The sequence below is a fragment of the Oryctolagus cuniculus genome, chromosome X, assembly GCF_964237555.1.
Source record: "Oryctolagus cuniculus chromosome X, mOryCun1.1, whole genome shotgun sequence".
NCBI lineage: Eukaryota > Metazoa > Chordata > Mammalia > Lagomorpha > Leporidae > Oryctolagus > Oryctolagus cuniculus.
Genome location: NC_091453.1, coordinates 7,783,387 through 7,808,233, shown reverse-complemented (window position 1 = coordinate 7,808,233; position 24,847 = coordinate 7,783,387). Strand labels below are relative to the sequence as shown.

Here is a 24,847-nt window from a genome sequence, read left to right as displayed (position 1 = left end):
TGGTCCCAGCTCTTGTCATACTTCAGACAGTAGACATCCGTCTGTGTTTGTTCTGTTCTGTGGTCACTTCTTGGGTGCTGGGGTCAGCCGCTGCCACCAGTCGAGGCAATAAAGCAGAGTGGGCAAGGACTCAGGGCCCTGGAACCATTCAGCCAGTCTGTCTTGGTTCATTTTTGACCTACAAAAAGGGCAGCATCATGTAGTCCAACGTAATAGTGTAATTATCATCATCTGATAATTTATTGAGTGCTAATTATTAAGCAACCTCAACAACTCCCGAACGACCAAAGTAGGATTCAAAGGCTGTTTGTCATCAGTGTCCCTGCCCGAGGAGCAAGGCGCCATGTTGCTCCCCCACCCCCAGTTTTGACGGCACACGCCTCATCGTTTTGGCCTCTAGGTAGCAAAGCTAAAGATAGACTTCTCCTACTTCTGCACCTTCGCTGTAGCCTCAGAGTGTGTGAGAGAATGCAGCCGCGCAGTCTGGAAGATTAGGAGGGCAGTAAGATAGCACAGCCAGCTCCCGGCTGACATCTGAGCCCTGCTCTCCCCACGGTCAAGCCTTTCAGAGGCAGCCCGCGCATGGATTGTATCAAACTCTATATTTAGGAAGAACAAGTGTGAGCAATGACAGGAATTCTCTTTAACACTTAGCCTTCAACTGAGCTCCCCTCCAGCCCCAAGCCAGGAGCAGCTCTCACTAGCGGGAGAGGCACGGAGCACTCGAGCTATTTCAGCCACATGAAAAGCGTTGGAATTGAGATCGCAGCTCAGAGGACACCGGCCATCCCTTCCATCCTCCAAGGAGCTTTATTTTCTTGCACCTGGCTGCCTGGGTCTGGCCTTAGGCAGTAAATAAATACACCGAGCAGGTAAGCAGAAGGACCCAGCTCTGGCAACTGGGCTTTCTAAAGGACATTTACTCGGTTTCTAACTTCAAGTGACTACTGATAACTTTATAGGCTTGTGTTCGGGGGGGGGGGGGGGCAGAGCTTCCTTGTGGATTCACTGTTCATCAGTGATATTACTGTTTCTGTTTTAGCCATTTTGAGGGGGTGTGTGTAAAGTGTTGAAAGAATATGGAGTTAAAGGTAGCTTTCATTCATATCCAGGTAACAGTAACTGTGACCTTGAAGCTGTAGTGACCAGGATTCCAGTCGATCAGCTGCAGACTGACTGGAGCTGTAAACTGGGGAATAACGTGGAGAACTGGGGGCAGAGAAAAGGTGTAACACTAGTTCTTTAGTTTGCCTAAATGTGAGATATTGCCAGAGTTGTTACACAGTGCAAGTTGAAAATGCTTTTCTCCTTTTCCTGAGTGCCAGGCTTGGTGTCCATGATAAAGTTCTACCAATGCCTTGTGCGTGGCTAAGACCACCTTTGCCAAAGCTTCCCTCTGATGGTAGCTGTGCCGTGCCCAGCAGGGTAGAGGGCAGCACTCTCTGTCCTGCCTGTGTGGGCACCAGCTCCCCAAGCATGGCCAAGGAAGGGCACGTCTCCCCGCTCAGCGCATTTACAGCACAGTGAGTAAGAAGTCAGTCAGTTCCGACAGCTGAACATCTTTCTACACCCGTCTCAGGAAGTATTTTTAGTTGCAGGACAGGAGATAAATTCCATTAGAGATGGAGCTTTACCCATTTACTTGACCTTTAAAAAGAACAAACAAAGCCCTTCTTTCCAAATATTGATTGGCTTTTGCTCTGAATCCTTTCTTTTTAAATTAGTGACATTTATGCTGACAAACTTTTCATAACTCAAGGAGTGTTATTTAGAAGTCAGATAGTATATGCTGCTCCATCAGAAACAAGCGGGGCTATGTGGTACATGACTCAGCCCACAGACTATTCAATGTCCCCACCGACTTACAGAACTGCCTGGAAAATTCAACCGTGTTCTACTGGCGAACTTTTCCACCATCCAATGGGCTTTGTAAAAGTCATTATGTGCCGTGTTCCCAAGTTTTTGCCCGAGCCAGGAGACACAGTAATCGCGTGCTGTAAAGAGGACCTCTTTAGGCCCTGGTGGGAGAGCAGAGGGTGACTGACGCACAGAAAGAAGGAAGGTGTATTCCTCACTCTCCATCTCTGATGGAGGTGAACACAGGGCCAAGGAAGCAGCCAGGGAACACTGTCTATTTTTACTCATCAGTGTGCTTTGCCCTGATTTCTCTGCAAATAATGAGGACAGCAGGAGCTGCTGCTGAACTGATTTATACAAATGTTATCTAGCCTGATTGGGAAGAACGAGATCTGGGAGCTGACCAACTTTCTGTGGATGTCTCTATTGAAGATTGACACACATGTGGAGGACAACATTTGTATGCAAATGAGAATATAAGACAAGGCCCATGCACCCGTTTGGCTCAGAGGTCCCCAAAAAACCAAAGCAATCCAGGAGTCAGTCAGTGTAATTTGTTCATTGAAATAACAAAAAACTCAACCCAACCCAGTCATTAACTGCGTGAACTTTTTTTTTTTAAACATTTCATCCTGCAGTTCTAATAACACACATTTCCTCATTTCCATGTTTCAAATTGCTGTACAGTAACTTTGCAAAAGTTACTGAATGATACCAAACTCCAGCTGTATAAGCACTGAGAACAGTATATACTGTGATATTTAAAGTCCTGTGAGAATTATCACTTGGCATGACTTGTAATAGACTAGGAACGTTAAAAAATGAAGCCACCAAGCTTTTCATTTTGAAATTGAGCTGAGTGTCCCAGATTCAAAAATTAAAAAAAAAAAAAAAAAACACCTTCTTTTCTGTTTGACTCTGAAGGCAAGACAGCAATCTACTTGACACATATCACAGAACCAAACACATCCCTGAGTGTTTACTTTTCTATTGCCTCATCATTTTTTAACCACAGTAAAAGTAATTCTACTTAGAACCTTATGCACAGAAGCTAAATCTATATATTACCAAAACTTTTTTTAAAAAGTTCCATTGTTTTCATGTATGTAGCTCTAAAAACTATATATTGGGGTATATACTAATTATAGAGGCTTTAAAACATATGCAATTGTTTAATTTCATATAATAGAGCCTATGGCTTTAAACATCTCAAAAGAAAACCAAGGTTTTCAGATTTTCTTCAGATCTTTTATCTCTACAGTTGCAGATCAGCACAGCGCTCAGAAACAATAAAGTTTGCATCCTGCTTTATAGTCCACAAGTCCTTTTCAGGAGCGCTATGCCATTTTTATTCATACCACAACCCATGAGGCAGGGGAAATTCAAGGAAGAGGAAATGGGTCTATAAATGTTAAATGACATTGCCCAAGTTACACAAGACTTGTGGCAAATGTTAACATCTCTTTCTGTGTTTACTCACAGGCTAACACATATGAGGGTATTTCAAAAAGTTCATGGAAAATGTGTATTATGAGAAAGTATACATGGATTTCAAAAATGTTTTGCACTGAAATAAACACATCTATTTATTTGAGAGGGAGACAGATTTACATATTTATAGATATAGATCGCTCGAGAGAGAGAGAGAGAGAGAGAGAGAGAGAAAGTTCCCATCTGGTGGTTCACTCCCCAGATGCGCACAACAGCCAGGGTTGGGTCACACTGAAACCAGGAGCCAGGAACTCACTCAATCCAGGTTTCCCATGGAGGTATCGGGGACCCAACTACGTGACCCATCACTTGCTGTTTTTCAGGGTCTGCATTGGCAGGAAATTGGAATCCAGAGCAAAGCTGGGGCTTGAACCTCAGCACTCTGGAAACTGACACTTGAACCCAGGCCCTCTAACATGGGTGCATATGTCTTAACTGGCATCTAACCACTAGGCCAAACACTCATCCCTAAACGTACCTTCTAAGGCTATTTTTCATCAACTTTCTGAAGTACGCTTATATCCCTACACTAGTCAATAGAATTTAGTCCATCTATTTTATTTAAAGTTTGGGTTCAGAACACAGTTTGGTTTTCATATAATGAATTTTTAGCTTTCCAATTGGTCCGGTTGACATTTACTAGACCAAGCTGTAAAAGTAGGCCAGAGCTCCCCCAGCCACAGCAAACCACAACCTCTATGCCCAGAAGTACTCTAGTCACAGTGCTCTAAGTCAGGTCTCACATGCTGAAAGAAAGCAAAATGTCCCTTGGGAAGGAAGCACTTGTACATCTTGGGGATCTGACATGGTCATATAAGTCTTCCTTGCCTTCTGACACCATTTGTGGAAAGAAAAGAGGTCAGGCAAAGCTTGCTGCTGCCTGAGCGTACAGAGCTCTGTGGGAGGCACCCTGTGGAAGGCCTGGGGGGACACACAGAGCAAGAAGTTGTGGCCCACGTGCTCAGAGCGCCTCCTGGTTCTCTGGGCAGAACAAACATGTGCTCAACAAGTACAGAGCACTGCAGTAGTGAGTACAGGCCATCTGTTCTTGGGTGTTTAATGAAGAGGAGATACTCACAATGGACTGGCTAGGCACCCTAGCAGTAATGGATTCAGATCAAAAGTTCAGTTTCAAGCAGAGAGCTTGTGAGGCCCTGAACAAAAGTGTTTTATTCCCACAACCTCTTTGCTTTGCTGCTCTTGGCAGAGGGTCAGGAGGGCAGGGAAGGAGATGATAGCGCCTTTCAAGTTTCTGATTGCCTATCATTAGCATCAGGGCAAGGCATCTCAGCGTTTCTCCTCTTGAATGATTTATCTGGGCGCTCTAGTGTTCCCTCTCCCCGAGGCATTGGGAGGGAGAGTCTCTAAGTAACATAGGAAACTGACACTGAAAGAATAGATGGCCAGTGAAAGGGGTGGCTGCCTAGTTGAATCATGAGTTAAATTCGAATTTATCACGACAGAGAATCTGAATGCTGCCACCTCTAACAGTTTCTTGTTTTTTTTTTTTTTTTTTTTTTTTTTTTTTTAGGGATCAGACCGCGTGAATATGTCGAAACAACCAGTTTCCAATGTCAGAGCCATCCAGGTAAGTAGGTATATTTGTGTTTTGACATCAGCTCTAAGACTTCAGTCTGATTGTTTAATAAGTCACACTTTCTGTGATTGTTCACCCCTAACTGGTGACTATTCACTTCAAGAAGAAAAGTTCCTCTTTATAAGACTTGAAAGATACAATTGAGAAAGGATAGAAAACCAGTAAGATACAACTGAGAAAGGAGAAGCTATTTTGTTTAATTGTTCTGAATTGTAAGCCAAAGCTTCTGAATGATAAGTAAATTATGTTATATAAAAATGTAGCACTATGTGTTTTAATTTGTATGTTTTTGATATGTTCACTGAACAGAATATTCTACTTCCATTTTTATATGTAATTGACATATGGATATATCAGTGGGTTACAGTTTGTTGACCCACCTGTTTAAAATACGGCTTTCTCTAAATAATATCCTTTGGTAGTCAAGATCTTCCCAAGACTTGGGTATTTAACTTTTAAAGTCCACATACTGTTAATTCTCCTTATGACAGTCCTACAAACATATTCTTTGGTTGTTTAAATTTTAAGTGTCACCCACAAAAAGGGGAGAAGGAAGCAGGCACTTTGAAACAAACATATAATTATGAAAATAAATTTCAGTATTTGTTTTTACTCATTACTTAATTTGTAATTTCTCTTTAGGGTTCTGTGACTTTCAAATGGCTCTTACTCTGAGACTCTGGGTACAAAGTTTTATTGTAAGATTCCATCTTTTCTTTCCATCAGCTGGGAGCCAATTTGCACTTTCTTCAAAGAAACTTGACCCTACCCTCTTTCCTGGATTAACAAATATTATTTCTAAGAACTTTGTTTTGGAGGCAGCAAGAGAGTGTCTGTGTTTCCATTTGCTGTTTCACTCCTCAAATACCTACAATGGCAGGGCCTGGGCTAGGGGCCAGAGCCGGGAGTCAGGAACTCAATCCAGGTATCCCACATGGGTGGCAGGAACTCAATTACATGAGCCATTACAGCTGCCTCTCAGGGTCTGCGTTGACAGGAAGCTGGAGTCAGGAACTGGAGCCAGGAATTGAACCCAGCAACTTTGATATGGGAAGAGAGTATCTCAATTGCTAGGGCCAAATGCTTGCTCTATCCTGGAGTTTTCTGAGTACCACAGGGCATGAGAAGTTCCTGAATATTTTTGCTGTGGTGTGCCATCACAGTGTGAACATAGCCACAAACAGTTGATGGTACTCTAGGGAGATGTGTGTGTATATGGCCAGGAGGTGAACATGTCATTGAGGGTTTTACAAATCCTAGCATACACAGGTGGTGGTGGTGGGTGGAGGGACAGATCCTTTACCTGTCATGACTAATGCATATCCTTAAATTGATAAGATTCTCAAGAGGCAGGATGTAGAACAACCTCTGGAAATTGGAAATCTGCTGTCGAAGAAAACGACAAGGAAGGGTCTATGTATTTGGCAAAGATTTCATTCTGTATTGTCACATTTAGCCCTTTGATGTCTACCTAAAGTCTCTGACATATCCTGACAAGGAGAGTGGAATTTATTTTGTCTTTCAAAACTATGGACACCCTGGATCCTTTGAATCTTTTCTTTAACCCTCTATGCAGGGGCTCTGAAAACAGATTGCTGGGGTCCTTAATCCATTTTGTACTTGTGTAGGATCATTGGAAAATTACTTTATCTACCTCACGTTCTGTGTCTTTTTTTTTTCACATGTATAAAGTGGAAATAATAATAATACTTACCTCCCAGGTATTTAGGTATAAGATGCTTAAAACAGCATAGTAAGCTCTCATCGAGAGTCAGCCAGTAGTATAATTATTATTCAGAAATGCTTTATGTTAAAGTTAGGAGAAATAATATCATTCAATCACTGCATTTGAAGCCCCTGAAGTGCCAACCATAAAGCTTTCTTCTAACTTTGTAGAACAGAAAACATAGTCCTGTTGGGCTGCCTTTGCTTCTCTTCTTTTTTAAAGCTGACTGTGCTGACTTTTCTTCCATAGTGCTACCTGGCTTCCCTTACATCTACACTGAAACCACCCCAGGATTTTACTTACTAATTTTGATCATGATATATTTTTAGATCTGTAGTATTTAAAAAGCTGCAATTGACTAATCTCAATAGCTATTATTTCCCTGCATTACAAAAAATTGATTCACTCTACCAACAAAGGTAAAATAGTGGTTCCTTATGGATATAGTATTGCTTCTTTCAATATATTTTATGCCACACAAAAAGCCCAATTTAGTGCACATTCAAATGAAATCTTATTTCTTATGGCTAGATAGGATCAGCACTATCTAATATTTTCCTATCATGTTTGCATTAACCTTATGTAGGGCAGATTAAATAGAATATGAAAACAGTTATATTATACAAAATGGTTTAGAGTAGGAACATTAGTTAGGTTATGGCCCTGTCTGGAACAAACAGAAACTGATTGATGAGGAAGTATCCTTACTGTGTAAGTACCACTAAAACCTCTTAAATCTTCTACTCCATGCACTCTAGTCACTTCTTTTTTATTAGCACCTTATCTCTTATCTAGTCCAACTGTTGTTTCCTGGGTGCATAAAATGTGCCAGGCACTGTGTTAAGCATAGAATATACAAAGATGATCCCCATGTTTGAGGAGCTGATAGTCTCCAGTATTTACTAATTGCATGATTTCAGGCAAATTGAATAACCTCTTTGTGCCTCAGTTTCCTCATCTATTGATGGGGGATTAATCAGTACCTATGTCATAGGGCTGCTGAGAGAATTAAATGAGTTCAATACAAGTAAACACATAGGACAGTGCTTGGCTCATCGCTTAATAAATATTAACTATTGTCATCAATCATTATCATCATCATTTAGTTCAAGAGTTCCCAATGCTATCCCTTGGAATATTACTTTTATGGGATGCTGTTAATTAAAGTTTTCCATGATTAAGACGTTTCAGGAGTTGGATTATTGTCCCTATGTGTGTCAGAAAACATGTAATCAAACAACTTCAAGTCTCTGTTCCCTTGGTTCACCCTTGGTTTATTCTTCTGTAAAGTGAGAATTATCATATTATTTAGTGGAGTTGTCATAAAGAATAAGCAAATTAATGCAAGGCAAATACCTGGTTTGTAGTGTACAAATTTATTAAGAGATGGCTCTTCTAACTATCCAAATGCATGACATGACCTTGCTTTCTCAAACTGGCTCCAACTTCTCCATGTACGAGAATCAGAGGGAGACGAGAATTAGATGTAGCCTTAGGAGATGTGGAAGTATCATTACTGTGAATGATAATTATCATTCACAACCATGATGAAGAAGAGTTGTCTTTTAAATTTTAAGGTGATTCCAAGGCTACATTTCTTTTCAGTTGTATTAATTAAATCTCATCCAGGGGTATAAAAATATCTGTAAAGAATCAGTAACTTATAGAAGACCTTTGTCTGCTAGCAGCTGTTAGGGTTCTAGACCAGAGGTTGGCAAAATTTTTCCGTAAATGACAAGACAATAAATATTTCAGGCTCTGTGAGTTGTTCTATTCCAACCACTGAACACTCCCTTAATACCATAAAGCAGCCATGAGCAATATGCAAATCAATTAACCTGTCTGTGTTCCAATGAAAATATATTCACAAAATCAGGCAGTGAACTGGATTTGGTCCATGGGATGTAGTTTGCCAACCTGGTTCTAGACTCACCTGTCTGCTTTTCACACTCCATTGTTGAAGGGAATGGGGTTGCAACCAAGGCAACATCAGCACACTCAGCATACTGGGTCTGTTCCCTCCTGATGAAAGAATTTGACATGACAGCTGGTGGGGAAAGTTAGAGCTGCTGGGAAATCTAATCCCATCAGTGATCTTCTTGATGAATCTCTCTAATGAGACCAAATGACACTCGCCACTGGCAGCACCTGCCTCTCCTACCTCTTCTTCCTGAATACATCCTCTTTGGGAACTACCATTGATCTACCCAGGGCCTCAACTCAGGCGGAGACAATTTTCTCTGGGTTGTCACTGGTCCTTTCTCTCTACCATTGATCAAAGGAAGCTGAGTATCTATTATTTGTCCTTTCCCATGAGATCTGAGAGCTTCATGGCTGACTGGAAAAGAGCCCTGTGCCCTAGTCTTAGTTTTGTTATGTGATCTGCAAAGGGAGGGTGTTAAATGACCTTATATCTCTGATCAGCTCTTCATAGTCTGCGTATTGTAGAGAGCAACTTCTAAGGCATATTATTAGGGTGACAATAATAGTTATAATATTTTCAGGGTTTACTATGTAGACAGTACAATGGGATTTCTATGGATCATAATGTTAGGTTTGGAACAGTGAATAACTCCTTTAAGATCTCACAGCTTATCAGTAGGAGAATCAGGATCAAAACTTCATTGTTCAATCTGATGCTAAAGCCTGCATCCAGAACCACTTTGCAACCCACAATGGTGTCTAGTCTCACTACTTATCCTCCCCACCCTTGGCACAGAGTGAGATGGAATCAGTGAGTATGGACCATCTCAAGGGTAATCGTAGCTACCAAGGCTCCTTGAGTGACAATTACCATTTTATGGGTTCTGGGTACATTCCATTTAAAGAACTCAATTGAGGTTCAGAAACAGTATAAGCATTTCAGTGAAGAAGATAATAATCTACTGTAATTTAAGTCATATTAAAAGTATGTTGCCTCGGAGTAAAAAGTACAAAATAGAATGACTCAATAGCAATCATGGTTTTGAAATACAAACAACCATGGCCACTGAATCACTATCTCTCAGCTTACTCAAGTTAAGTTGCATGTGAAACTGAATCTAACTCCTTTATCATGAATTTAAAGGAATGCTTATAGGACCCCTGCATCATTAGTGAATATGTGGTCTCTTACCACAGGAACTTTTCTATTACTACCCAATCCATGGCTAGAACAGAATGATTCCCCAGATTTAGTCCTTCCTTCTTCCCCTTCCCCATCCTCTTATCATTGTTCCTTCATGCCCTACTGCCAAGGGTAGATGAGAGCAGTCTCCATGGAACACAAAAAATATTTGCAAATATGCATTAGGGACTCTTAAATATAACCTTTATAGGATTCCCAGTTTAAAAAAAATTCCAAGTGTAGGACAATCTTTGGTACAAAGGTACAGACTGTTGCCATCCATCATTGTTCAGTTGATCCAATATACTGATTAAAGCATCAAATTATAAGGATTCATGCTTTCCTTCAGTCTTTTATTTAAATTTGAAATGTAAAAAATTGCTTTCAGTTGTTTATTTTAATGTAGCACTAGATCTTTTCTTTGATCGTTTCTTTCTTATATAAACTTTAAGAAAGCTATAATATATTGCTAATGATTTTCAGTGCTGGTTTCTTTGAAATTTAACAAGAATTTGAACATAGCAGTATGACTCTCAAGTGGGTTCTGTGTTACTTCCAGCTGATGATCTGGGCTACTCTGACCACGGCTCCCTATCTGTGACATGAGGCAAGCAATCATATACTGGCTGAAAGAAGTCATTTTTTTGATGTTGACATTCACAAGTACTTCAGAAATACAATCTGCCCCCGTCCAACTGTGCATGTCATTTTAATAGCTGTACAGTACATTCTTAAAATCTGCTTTCCCCTGGATGACGAGACTACATTTGAGTCATTCAGGAAATTATTGAAGAGAACAAAAAGTGTTGTGAGTGGAAAAAAAAAGAGAAAAAGTTTCAGTATGAAACATCATGGGTGAAGGAAAGTGAATGAGTAGGAGTTTTTCAAAATGGTGTTGAGTGGGAAAGTTTTGTGTGTGTGTGTGTGTTTTTAAGATTTATTTATTTATTTGAAAGGCAGAGTTACACAGAGAGACAGAGACAGAGAGGTCTTCCATCTGCTGGTTCACTCCCCAAATGGCTGCAATGGCCGGAGCTGGGCTGATCCGAAGCAGGAGCCAGGAGCTTCTTCTGGGTCTCCCATGCGGGTGCAGGGGCCCAAGGACTTGAGCCATCTTGTACTGCTTTCCCAGGCCATATCAGGGAGCTGGATCTGAAGTGGAGCAGCCAGGACTTGAACTGGTGCCCATATGGGATGCTGGCACTGCAGGAGGCAGCCTTACCTGCTGCGCCACAGTACTGGCCCCAAGTTTTGTGTGTTTTGAATCAACCCCACATTTCAAGAGTTCATAGGGCCAGGCTGGTGCTGTGGCGCAGCAGGTTAATCCTTTGCCTGCAGTGCTGGCATCCCATATGCGCCTCTGCAAACACGTTGGGGACCAGGAGAAAGCTCCTGGCTCCTGGTTCAGCCCAGCTCCGGTCATTGCTGCCATTTGGGGAGTGAACCAGAATATGGAAGACCTTTCTCTCTGCCTCTGCCTCTCTCTGTGTAACTCTGCCTCTCAAATAAATAAATAAAATCTTTAAAAAAAAAAGAGTTCATAGGCAGTTATGCATTCTAGTGATAGAGAATTTTGTTTTAAAATAGGTTGCATATATTTCAGTTGGTAGATGTGTATGTGTGTGTATGTGTGTCTCATATTTTAGGCTAACGTATCAAACAAGAATTTCATTTTCTATTCAGCTTTGAGAAAACACACCACTTTCTGAAAGTCTATAAAGATACCACAAATCTGGAAATGTCATATGCTGCTCCATTCTGAGAAAGACTGGGACCATGACAGTAGGAAAGGGCAGAAAGACTAGAATATCCAATTCTATAGAATTGCCTCTGCCTGTGCTTTGGGAGAGTGGCATGGGGGAGGCTATAGATTTTCAAGAGCAGCCGAGGACCTTTGAAAACTAGAGAATTCGTGGGGGGTCATTGAAACGCATGCAATGGGAGGAAACTCCAAAAAGCTCTGAGCTGTTCAGAAAATTCACAGCAGGTTCAAGACACTGGGGACAAAGAGGATGGGGAGATAAGAGAACAATGGCTGTGGAAAGTGAAGTTCAATAGGAATTGTCAGCATGCAGTGGCTGGCGGATATCAGAATCCAATCCATTGTAAGTCCCAGGAGAGTGGCTGGGGGAGGGAGTATTGTTTCCAGAATGCTCCTGGCACAAAGCCTGGAGCCAAGTAAGGAAAACAATACAAATAATTAAGGGAGTAGTGGGATTAAATTACAGGGAATTCTTTCTACTTTTCTTCACCTGGTGAGATCAAGTGTAGTATTAGTTTCACATCAGATAGGTCTTCTATCAAGAAAATGTATCCTATTCTGGCAAAAGATGATCTAGTAGATTTTTTTCCATTCCCAACTTGGAAGATGTAACAAAGTATGTATAGCTTGGGAAAGTCTGCTGCATCCGGGGCATATTTTAAAAAATGTGAAGTGAATAAATCTCAAGGAAGGAAAAAGATACAAAGTGCTACATTATAAAAGGAAAAAAAAAACCAAGAGCTTAATTCCTTCACATTTATATAGAATTTGTGTGGAGAAAGAAGTCCAATCTTATATCATCTTCATCTTCAGGTCATTGAGGTTAAACCTTTTCTGTGTTTGTTTATTCTTTCATTAAAATTTAGCTTATATCCCAAACCCATTTTGAATTGCAAATACCATACTCACTATACAAGTGGAAAAATGGAGAATGTATTTTATTTGTGTTCAAACACAGGGCAAAGCAGTGAGAGAGACAAGAATATGACCCAGTTCTCTGGCCAATGTATTCAAACATGGAGCTGCAGGTCTACATGGTTCTATAATATTCAAGTAATAAAGAATTTTTTATATGGCTACAATTTATAATATAATATGTCACTAAAATATCTCTGCTCTACAATTATATTAATGAAACATCTCAAATCATCTCCTTACTGGAGTAACGCAAGCCACAGTTGATGAAGCAATCCTCTTACAGTCCCTTTTGGGTACATATTAATGATCGAATGTTTGACATGTTTTCAAATTCCTTTTGTTCCTGTCAATATTTACTATGAAAAATAAAACAAACAAACACCATGTAGGTTTCCTGATTTCTTGAGAGATACTTTTTTAAAAGATTTATTTATTTATTTGAAAGTCAGAGTTACACACAGAGAGAAGGAGAGGCAGAGAGAGAGGCAGAGGTCTTCCATCTTCTGGTTCACTCCCCCATTGGCTGCAATGGCTGGAGCTGCACTGATCCGAAGCCAGGAGCCAAGAGCTTCTTCCGGGTCTCCCATATGGGTCAGGGGCCCAAGGACTTGCGCCATCTTCTGCTGCTTTCCCAGGCCATAACAGAGAGCTGGATTGGAAGTAGAACAGCTGGGACTCGAACCGGCGCTCATATGGGATGCCAGCACTGCAGGCGGTGACTTTACCGCCTACGCCACAGTGCCAGCCCCGAGTGATTATAGAAGAAAAACTATCAAGTCAGTGAATTAATGGCCCATTTTTCAGTGTGGTTTTTCTTTGGCACTTTTTATTGTGTCCATTTTTGAAGGCCACTCTCAGCAAATGTAAGCCCGCCTTTTCAGAGTTGGGTTAGAGAATTCTGGAGATAGAACTAACTGCGGCCAAATGAAAAGAGCCTTTTGGAGATGGGTTTGGTAGTCTAAAAAGGTCTCTCTTTAAAGTCAGGCAGCTTTGGGGCCGGCTCTGTGGCATAGCGGGTAAGCTGTCGCCTGCAGTGCCAGCATCCCATATGGGTGCCAATTGGATTCCTGGCTGCTCCACTTCCAATCCAGCTCTCTGCTGTGCCCTGGAAAAGCAGTACAAGATGGCCCAAGTGCTTGGGCCCCTGTACCCATGTGGGAGACCCAGAAGAAGCTCCTGGCTTCGGATCAGCACAGCTCTGGCCACTGCGGCCAATGGGGGAGTGAACCAGAAGATGGAAGACCTCTGTCTCTGTCTGCCTCTCCTTCTCTCTGTGTATAACTCTGACTTTCAAATAAGTAAATAAATCTTAAAAAAAAATAATAAAGTCAGGCAGCATCAATTTGGAATCCTGGCTTTTCCTCATGCCATTCGTTTGACCTTGAGAAAATTATCGAACCTCAATAAAACAAAGATGACGATAATAACCTCAGAAGACTTTTGTGAGAGTGTATGTGTTTAAACTCTCCACTTCTGCTCATTTTTACATTTTAGTTTTTTTTTTCAATACTTTACTTGAAGGAAGGGTTCCTTTATTAAGAGATTTGAAAAGAATCGATGCAACCTAACATGCATATTACAAACAGGGATAATAAGAACCAGTGCAATGATCACTTTTTCAAATATAGAGAATCTGTAGCAACTCATTGCACTGGGCTCTTCTGACTACCATAAGCCATCCATGGCCCATGGAGAGGCTTTATGCATTGCTAAAATTAATCTCCAAACAGGAAGAAAGTGGTCATCCTAACATGTTCTTTACCTTAATATATTATAATGGATGATCTTTACATGTTCCCTTACTGAAAAATACAATTCACCATAGAGCGTACTGCTGGGTTAAATGGGTTAGTTTAGTAATCAAGTCTTTCAGAAACAATGCATTAACTTGAACTCAACATTAAGAAGATGCTCCCTGTAGATACTTAACAAATGGGATGGGCCAGTGTGATCTAACCAAACTTTTAACTGATTAAGCTTCTTCCAAATAGGCCCTATATTCACTCCCCCTCCCCTTCATCCAGATTGTAGTTATGGAAGTAACTATGGAAGTAACTGGTCCAATACAGATCATCTTCTGTGAATCTTATTTCCATTGTTTTGATCTTATTTCAGGTATCTATGAGATTTCATCCAATGCAGACACTGTCAGTTGTAAAATAACAATAAATTATATCCTCCCTAGAAATAAGGCAAATATGGCTCTGTATGTGCCACTGTGTAAGACACACTTTTCCCCCCATCTTGTGTTCCTTCTTTCTCCCACTCCAGTACACTTGATATTTCCATTGAGAAGAGAAATAGCATAGAAAGGTAGTCTTAGGTTTCCTAAAACACGTTTCTCAAAAATTGTTCTGTATTGCCATTTTAGCATATATGGTACACACTGATCGAACATACTTCTTGCTTATTGGATCTAGGGATGATTCTACAAAGACCTCATCTCTCTTGTTATTTGCCACAAACACATTGGATAGGTTTCCCTTCTGTAGAATGTGTTAGGAAACTGGTGCAGTTTTATCTATGGCGTGATCTACACACTGATTTACATCCTATGCTCTGGTTCCAGCCACCATTGCTGAAAGCCAGGTGGCCACATGGCCCAACTACCTGTGCCAAGCTCCACCCCCATCTGAATGGGATTCTCTGCTCCTGCTTCCCTGCCTGCCCTCCGGCAAAGTTTTAAAAGGGCCTGCTCCTGAACATGTGGCTCTCTTGGCTCCTCTCGTCTGCTCTCCTCTCCTCTCATCTCTCTTGGCTTTTTTCTTCTCTCCTGCTCACTCTCTCTAGCCTCCTCTTCTTCTCTCTTACTCCCCTCTCTCCTCCCCTCTCTCCTCTTTCTCTCTTACTCTCCTTTTCCCTCTTCGGCCCTTCCCTCTGGTCTGCTGGGTTTTCCCCAATAAACCCTTTCCCTTACTCCAGTGTTTGGTGTGTTTGTGATGGCCTAACAGAAATACATAACAGAATGAGTATTATTTTAGTATGGGAGGGGGGCTGTGAAGTTCCTAAGTAGAAACAATTACTTCATTCTCTCTATGGGAGCATAACAAAGACCCACCATCTTTTTTTTTTTTTTTTCTTTTTTGACAGACAGAGTTAGACAGTGAGAGAGAGAGAGAGAGAGAGAGAGAGAGAAGTCTTCCTTCCCAAATGGCTACTACGGCTGGCGTTAGGCCGATCCAAAGACAGGAGCCGGGCGCTTCCTCCTGGTCTCCCATGCAGGTACAGGGCCCAAGGACCTAGGCCATCTTCCACTGCCTTCCCGGGCCACAGCAGAGAGCTGGCCTGGAAGAGGGGCAACCGGGACAGAATCCGGCACCCCAACAGGGACTAGAACCCGGGGTGCCAGCGCCGCAGGTGGAGGATTAGCCTAGTGAGCTGTGGCACCGGCCATAACCTACCATCTTGCATGAACATGGACCCTGGATACGTCTTGCACCATGGGTTTGCAGGCCACAGAGCTAATATTGGTTCCAAAGTGATAATTTCATTTGATTTGATACCTGAATTATCTAGTCTCTGTCATAATAAAATATTTTGCTCCTTCAACCATCATTTTCAAACATAACATCAAAATGAAAATTTCAACTTTTCAAATCCACATAGCCAATTACTTACAAGGCAATGTTTTCTCTTCAGTGGAAAAAAAATTACATCCTACTTTTTGAAAAGTGTTTGATGAGTGATACTACTGGTTGAAGACATTTTTCATTTGTGTAAATATTTTTGCCTTTTGACACCAGATAAAACATGGATAAAACTTAACATATTCTCTTCTCATGATCAAATTACTATGTCCATATATCCTTACATAATTTAGAGTATTTCATGTTTACTAGAAGGTATTTTATATTTACCACTGATGGACACTAGTATGTTATCTAACAAAAGGACAGGAAGTCATGAATTATGACGCAAAGGGAATTTGGATGCAGTTCTCACAGAGGCAGCTAGCTTGAGGCTGGGGAGTGCTTAGCCCTATACTACCTGGCATAGCAAACAGTACAGTCAAGATGGCTAAATGTAGGGGCTAGTGTTGTGGGTGAAGCTGCTGCCTGTGATGCTGGCATTCTATACGAGCCCTGGTTCAATTTCTGGCCACACTACTTCCAATCCAGCTCCTAGTTACTGTGCTTGGAAAAGCAGCAGAAGATAGCTCAAGTGTGTTAGGCCTCTGCCACCCATGTGGGAGACCTGGATGGAGGTCCTGGCTCCTGGCTTCAGCCTAGCCCAGCCCTGGCTGTTGCAGCCATCTGGGGAGTAAATCAGTGGGTAGAAGATCACATACTCTGTCTCTCACTTTCTCTTTGTAACTCTGCCTTTCAAATAAATAAATAAATACATAAATAAGTCTGTTTTAGAAAGATGGCTAAAGGTGACCCCAACAAACCAAGGGGCAAGCCATCTGCTTACACTTTCTTCATGCAGAGAACAACATAAGAAGAAAAACCCAGAGACATCTGTCAATTTTGAAGAATTTTCCAGCAGTCCCTAAGAGGTGGGAGACAGTGTCTGGGAAAGAGAAGTCTAAGTCTGAAGAAATGGCAAAGGCGGATAAAGTATGCCATGATCAGGAAATGAATGACTAGGGGCCAGCTAAGGGAGGGGGAAAAGCCAGCAGCGCCCCTAAAAGCCCACCATCTGGATTCTTCCTACTCTGGTCAGAACTTGACCCTGAGATCTCATCTGCAAACCCTGGCATGTCTACTGGAGACGTGGCCAAAAAGCTGGGCGAGACGTGGACTCACTGATGTGACAGTGAAAAGCAGCCTCCCATCACTAAGCTGGCGAAGCTGCAGAAGTCTGAGTGAGATGTGGCTGACTCGAGTCTAAAGGGAAGTGCGATGGCGCCCAGGGTCTCACCAAAGTTGTCCAGAAAATGGTACTGGAGGAGGAGGAATAAAATCTGCCGCTCTGTCTCTGGTGAATCCCTTAGATAGGAGAGCGCCATGATGGACACATCTCTTGTTTGAGATGGGTTTATTGCCCGCAACACATTTAATGACAAAATGCAACCACAATCATATCGTGGTCTCTCAAAGTGCTCTAGAAATTGTCAGTGCTTTACATCATATGGGCATGGGTGTCTGGAGCACCCTGAAACTGTATCAAAATTGTGCATATTTTCAAACATTTTTTAAATGAACAGGCATTCCTGGGTTCTCCTCCCTCTGCATTTTGCTGTCAGCATGACAAGGCATTTCAAGATGTTGCTGGTGTTTTCATTTAATTTGTAAATGTAAATCATTGGCTGGAGACCCTGAGTTATTGACTGTATATATCTATTGTTTGTGGAAAAAAACAAAAGAACTGAGACAAACTCAAGATGCTCCTTGTAGGGAAGATGTCTTTGCAGCAGCTATAGCTCATGGTGTGCCTCTGAACCTGGACCCGTTGCCACCATGGTGGGCATCCATGTCACTCTAGGTTGTCTGTTTTTTGTATGTAGTAGCATTAGCAGTCTGCTGCCATCCATAGCTGAGGAAAAATGCAGGGTTGGTGGGGGGGGTCAGCTGGCATGAGAAGAGCTTTTTTTTCTCCTTAGGTAAGTACAGTTGTTTTTCAACTGCTTTTAAACGAACTGTAGAATTCTTCATTGTCAGCAAAGAGCCACTGCATTCATGAACATTTAAGAGCCTTCTGTACATAAACACATTTGGCAACATTCTGCTATTTCTTGTAAGTTTAGAATGCTCAAATGTTTCTGAAGTTAAACAAACTGTATTATACTTTTTTTTTTTTTTTTTTGAAAAAAGGGGAACTTGACTTTTCAGCATTCTCCTTACTGGCCCGAACAGGCATATGTTGAGGAGAAGGTAGAGGAGTATTAACTGCACAGACCTAAGGTGATGCTGGAACAGCCACGGGACACTACAGGGAGGAGGTGGCTTAGGACATGTGAATGTCCCCTGTGTCACGGAAAATCCGAAGGGACCTGAAGGAGGGCTAAGGTGTGCAATGGCTTCTGCAGACATTCTCGACTCTTTTCCCGTCATATACGTTCCTTCCTCATCCCGGGAAGAGGAAGCTGATATATACCACAGGAGTGCAGCAGCCACAACAGGCTGTGTATTCTTTCACCCACTAGGGAACTGAAACGGCCGTGCGGAGCCGACAGTGAGTACCAGCAATGTCTAGTGCGCAGAAGTCAGCTTCTCCTTTCCATGCTGTGTGCTGTCTTTGCTGCAGTTTTCCTGGCATGAAAAGCTCTGGAGATGTCCTTTTCACACACACGTTTCCTCACAGTGTCTACTGTCTTAAGAGTGTCATTGCCATTTCTGACTTTTCTTAAGCGCCATCTACCTTGTTTTTCCTTCTAGGCAAACATCAATATTCCCATGGGAGCCTTTCGGCCAGGAGCTGGGCAGCCCCCCAGAAGAAAAGAATGTACTCCTGAACTGGGGGAGGTGAGGACTCAGAGAGCAAAATCCTCACTCACGTGGCAGGGGCAAGGCCAGAGCCTTGTCCCGGACTGGCTCTCCAGGACAAGGGGGCAAGTGAAGCACTGTGTGTAAGGGAATCAACATATATGAAGGGGCTTCCAAAAGTCTGTGGCCAAAAGTGGAATTAAAAACTAAGTTTATTTTGGTGTATAACTTTTTGAAATGCATGCATATTTCTTGTATAATATGCATTTTCCATAAATGGTTTGACCACCTGGATTTCACTTTTTCACACTATCATAAACCTATCTTTTAACTCCATTTCTGCACTTTGTTCTCTCTTGGATTCTTTACTTTCTCCCCAAATTCAGTTATGCAGTCTGTTAAAAACAGAAGCTAAAATTAATAATGAATGCACTACATAGGGAACTTCTGAGATGTTTATATTTCTTACTCAACTGTGATTTTTCTCATGAAGCCTGGAAGTCTGATGTGGAAACAAAGTAAGATTTTGGAGCATTTCGTTAGCACAAGACAAGAAAAACAGAATTAAATAAAAGCACAAGGCATAAGAAACTGTTTTTATCTTTCTAATGAGATAAAAGGGCTTTTCAACTTTTGCAGGTGACATCCCTGCCATTTGATGTAAAAGAATATCTATCACTACTTCCAAGTTTCTAAATCAGACTTTGTCCTGCATCTAAACTTCTTTCCTGTGGAAATTCCTGACACAGTTCCAGGTCGGTGGTTCCAGCCTCCTATCAATACATAATTTTTGAGAGGAGGAGATGGATTATTTGAATGACATCACCAAGTTCTGGAATTTCAGCCACCAGATCACTTTTTTTAAAAAAATTCATTTTATTTGAAAGGCAGAGAGATAGACACAGAGAGACAGAGATAGATTTCCCATTCACTGGTTGCTTCCCCAATGTCTGCAATAGCTGGGTTGTAGCCAGGAATTGGATGCACATTCCAGGTCTCACATATGGTTGCAGGGACCCAAGGGCTTGGACCATCACCTGTTGCTTCCCAGGGCAGGAAGCTGGAATTGGGAGCAGAGCTGGGACTCAAACCCAGGCCCTCCAATATGGGATACAGGCATCCCAAGCAGCATGCTAACTGCTGCACCAAACACCCACCCCCTAAATCACCTCTGATGAATCAAAACTGTGAACAAACGAGTTGCAAAGACCTGACCTTACCTGCTTTTTCTGGTGCTTTGTTAACTTGGTCAGCCAGTTAACTCATGATTATGAGCACTCCATCTGGGAGTTTGGTCAAGCATGTCTAGATCTGTCTACAAAGCAGGACCTTCTCTATTCCTGACATGGCATGTGGACTAGTAGGTATTCAGTAAGTGTTCATTGATTGATCTAATTATCCAATTTTCACTAAGGACTCCTGGACCTACTGTTTTGCATCTTTCAAGAAAAACGTGTAGGGAAGTAGAAGGGACATCAGTGGAATTCCTTCGACACCTCCATTTACCTGTAATTGGATTTTTTTTTCTTCCTGTGTTTTCTCTTAAGCTGTGTCAGTCACCACCTTGGCAGTCACTTGAAGGTGGCCTGACCTTCTCTGTCTTACTGAGTTCACTGATGTAGCAGTTGTTGTGGAGGATGGCAGCACCTCACCTCTCCTCTGTGATACAGATGGTCAGTGCTCTTCTCTGTAAAACTGGTATTTTCCTCCGCCCAAGTATCTCAGTTAGGCACTAGGGAACCACTTTGCTCTCACTCTTGCTTGCCTCCTCTCTGGTGGTTCCAGCACCTTCTATAATAGCCAAGCACTGATACAGCCTGGCTTATGAACACCTACTTGATAATCAGCCACACATATAAATGTACTGTTCACACAGAATGGAAGGAGCAAAGTACCCACAGAAATTCAGGGACCCCAGGAGTGGTCCAGGAATTGTGTGACAGCTTCCTCATGATGCCACTAGGTAGGAGGGTGGCTCTTGGGGTACTATTCACTTACCATCAGAGCAGGAATGAACTCCCAGGACTTAAGGAGTCTTAGGGATGGAGTGGGCTTTAATGACTCAAGCTCTCCATTGAACCTTAGAACAAATTTCTTATGGAAATGGAGTAGTTGTGTAGTCATGGGAGTAGTTGTGTAGCTTGACTTGACAACAAGGTGGGTTAAGTAGGATTTTTCTGGGCTAGCCTGAGGCCACAGCCACCTTCTGTGGTATAGTTAGAAAGGAAAACTTCAAAATAACTTATAAGAGGAATCTTCAAGAACTTCCTGGAAAATGCATATTATGAAATTTGTGAATTTTTTTTGTACCAAGGTAAATGTGTCATTTAATTTTTCTTTGAAATTTTGGAAGCTGCCTCATAACCCACATTTTAAAAGATTTATTTATTTATTTGAAAGAGAGAGAGAGAGAGGAGCGAGAGAGAGAGGAAGGAAAGAAGGGAGGGAGAGGGAGAGAGAAGGTGCTTATTCTATCCACTGGTTCACTCAAATGAGTACAACAGCTAGATCTGGGCCAGGTCGAAGCCAGAAGCCAGAAACTTCATCCATGTCTCCCACATGGGTGGCAGGGACCCATGTGCTTGGGCCATCTTCTGCTGCCTTCCCAGGAACATTAGCAGGGAGCTGGATGGGTAGCAGAGCAGCTGTGACTTGAACTAGCACTCTGATATGGGATGCTGGCGTTCTAAGCAGCTGTTTAACTACACCACAAAGCCAGACCTCCACATTTATTATTATCACTCACTTTGCAAACATGGAATTGGTTACTTTCATAGATTTGCAATTCATTGCCTCGCCTGGTATTAAGAGAATTATTATATAAATTAGAGATCATAACATAGCTAGCATCCTTGGACAGAACAGGTCACCTCTGCTAGGGGCAGTGGGTGTCCCTCTAATGGGAAAGGTTTTTTGATGCTGACACCCTCTCTGGTGTGGAGAAGAGGATGCAGCTCAGCTGGAAGCAGGCATGAGTCTTTGGCAGTTTGACAAGGCCTGCAAGCCCTGGCTGTACCTCCAGCCCACCCCTGGTGTCTGGGGACCCTTTGCTCTACTCTCAGAACCCAGTACTCTGTGTCTGTTTGGCCCCACCAGAGACTGGCATGTGCCTCCCACAGAGGCTTTGCAGCCAAGTCCTAATAAGCAGGGTGGTCTTTTGCACAAGACAAGCAGCTGCTTGCTTCAAGTGATTTGCAGGGTATTGCCAAGCCCCCACTAAGCCTCTCAAATCTCTCTTCTGACTGAAATACCATCATTAGTAAGCCACAAAATAGCATGTTGGGATTTTTCTGTTAATTATTTCCCTTTCCAGCTGGTCCCTTTACAAGATGCAAACACATTATTTAATTCTGGTCCAGCTTTCTGAGCTGTGTGGCCCTGGGCAAGTTTCTTAGCCCTGCTGTGAAATGCAATGTTAGGCTAATGGTAGTATCTAATTTATTGGGTTGATGTGATGATTTAATGAGTTATTCCACACAACTTAAAGCAAGTAGCAGTGTGTTTGCTGTTGTTACATCTTCAGCATTCGAGCCTAATGAGCAGGTCAGACTGTACTTTGCACCTAGGAGAGTTGAGGGAAAACCTCAGTAGGGCATTTGGTAGGAAAATTTGTCAAATGGGGCCATCTGGAATCACGCTCCTTCATGCTTTAATTTACTATAATAATAACTGATTCACAAAAGAAATGCAATCTGGTTTCATGGTTTTAAAAAACGACATTGTGGTATAGTGCTTGAGATAGTCCTGCCTTTGAGTCTGCTTCTGATTCAGCTCCCTGCTAATGCGCCTGGGAGGCAGCAGATTATGGCCCAAGTACTGGGGTTCCTGCCACTCATGTGGGAAATCCAGGCGGAGTTTCTGGCTCCTGACTGCAGCCTAGTCCAGCATCAGCTATTACAGGCATTTGGGTAGTGAACCAGTAGATGGAAGTTAGCTCTCTCTCTCTCTCTTCCTCTCTGTCACTCTGCCTTTCAAACAAGCACATATATACATAAATAAAAGATGAGAGAGTATTCTGTTTAAAAATGCTTTACCATTAACCCCCTTCCTCAGTCAATATCACAATGTCTAATTATTAAATATATCCATTTGCAATGTTTCATTATATGTGATATTACCAAATCAAATGTAAAACACCTTACCTTGAAAAATAGAAACAGGGCATTGAGTCTTCATTCTTATTTTGTAAAGTTTATATTAAAAAAATGTTAACAGACATAAAAACTGTACATATTTATGGGGTACTATGTGATGATTCAATACATGTATACATTATTTAATGTCCTCTGAGGGTAAAAAAAAAACTCTCTTCAAACACAACATTTATTTATGCTGAAAATATCCAAAATTCTATCTTCTAGTTTGTTTTCTTTTTAAATAGAGAAATATACAGAGCATTAACATTATTTATAGTCATCCTACTGGGCAATAAAACCCCCAAATTTCTTATTCCTTATCTAACTATAACCTAGTACCCATAAATCAACCTTTCTCTGTCCTCTCCCCTCTTTCTTCCTGTTGCAGCCTCTGATAATCACCATTATGCTTTTCACTCCTATGAGATCATCTTTCTTTGTTAGACTCCACATGAGTGAGATCATGTGGTGCTTGTCTTTCTGTGCTTGCCTTAGTTCACTTGCATTGAGGTTTTAATAACTTGAAAGGAAGGTATCTAATATCAAATATTATCATTATTAATCTGCATATGTTAACATCACAAATCTTTGTACAAAGACACATCCAAGGGTACTTTAAAACATTGATGCAAAAAAATTGAAATTGATGCATTTACAGGGTTGTCATGAAAATGTGCTTTATAAAAACATCTATGCATAGATTTCAATTTTTTAGACCAAAATAAACATATTTTAATTCCATTTTCCACAAACTTTTTCAAGTGCCCTTGTAAGCACAGACATTGGCTTTATGTGCTCAATGTGCTAATATAGGATATTTTGGTGTTACAAAGATAGCAAATGTGACTTATCCCAGAATTTAACAGAAGGAACTAGAAGCGATTTTCTCTTTCATGCTTCTTTATTAAGATCTACCCACCTAACAACCGTGAGAACATTTATAAGTAAGGAAGCATTTTTCATTTCACTGCTGCACATATTAAAAACACTTTATATCCTTGTTAAAAAATTTCTCCTCGGAAGCTCAGTAAAGAACATTTTGGAATCTCTAGTCCTCCAGGAGGATGTCATACAATTTTAACAATTACTTCTAACTCTACAGTTATAAATGATGAGTGTGCATGCATGATGAACAGCCAATCTTATGGCTCTGTACATTGACCTGGGGAAACAATATTTCCTGGATATTTACAGCAGGTACAGTCAGCATTGAATTCCTTTATCATTTTGTGTGGGTGACACATGAGCTATTTCATCAGCATTGTACCAGATTCAAAGAAAATGACTGTAGGAAAAACTATTAGCCTTTAGTAGAAGAAAAGCACCTCAATATTTTATATGTCTACTCATCCCCTACAATAAGCAATTTTAAAGCATTTCTATAAAGCACATGTCTACCAAGCAATTTGTTGGAATTTGGGAAGCTGGATGGCTTTCTTTATGTTCTAACCAATTCGAGAACTAGACATAGGAACCAGACAGAGACTAACACACAGCATCAGCTTGAACACCCAAATGCCAAGGCAAGCTGGGGGTACCCAAGACTTCACCAGAGGCAAAGACACAGTTTTTTATTCCTTTTCCCTACACTGTATTCAGTATCCCAGTTATTGGCCAAACAGATGGAGCCCTGCCAGTCTTGCACTGGGGACTGTTAGTTTGGGTCCTCCAAGAAGCACATCCAGGATGCGCCTAGATGTTCAAAATATTGATTGGGGGAAACATTTGGAAGGAATAAGGGGAGGCAGCTGTAGGAAGCTGGGAGACCTGTGGGACGGTAATGAGGGGAAGCAGAGAGGAACAAAGGGTGGTATGGAAGTTTCTCAGACTCGGGGCCTCTTTCAGCTCATTTTTCATCCTGCGTCTCCCAGCAGTCGGCCTGCATT

At 41.6% G+C, this 24,847-nt stretch overlaps 1 protein-coding gene across 1 annotated transcript in view; it reads left to right on the top strand.

Annotated features, from left to right (window-relative positions):
* The first annotated feature begins 371 nt into the window (after positions 1–371).
* Positions 372–24,847, top strand: part of SMPX (small muscle protein X-linked) — a 60,931-nt gene continuing 36,455 nt past the window's right edge. The window contains exons 1-3 of the mRNA XM_008272443.4: positions 372–872; positions 4,880–4,936; positions 18,778–18,864. Of these exons, the coding sequence (XP_008270665.1) occupies positions 4,898–4,936; positions 18,778–18,864 (126 nt within the window). The 5' untranslated portion in view covers positions 372–872; positions 4,880–4,897. The remainder of the gene's footprint in view (positions 873–4,879; positions 4,937–18,777; positions 18,865–24,847) is intronic.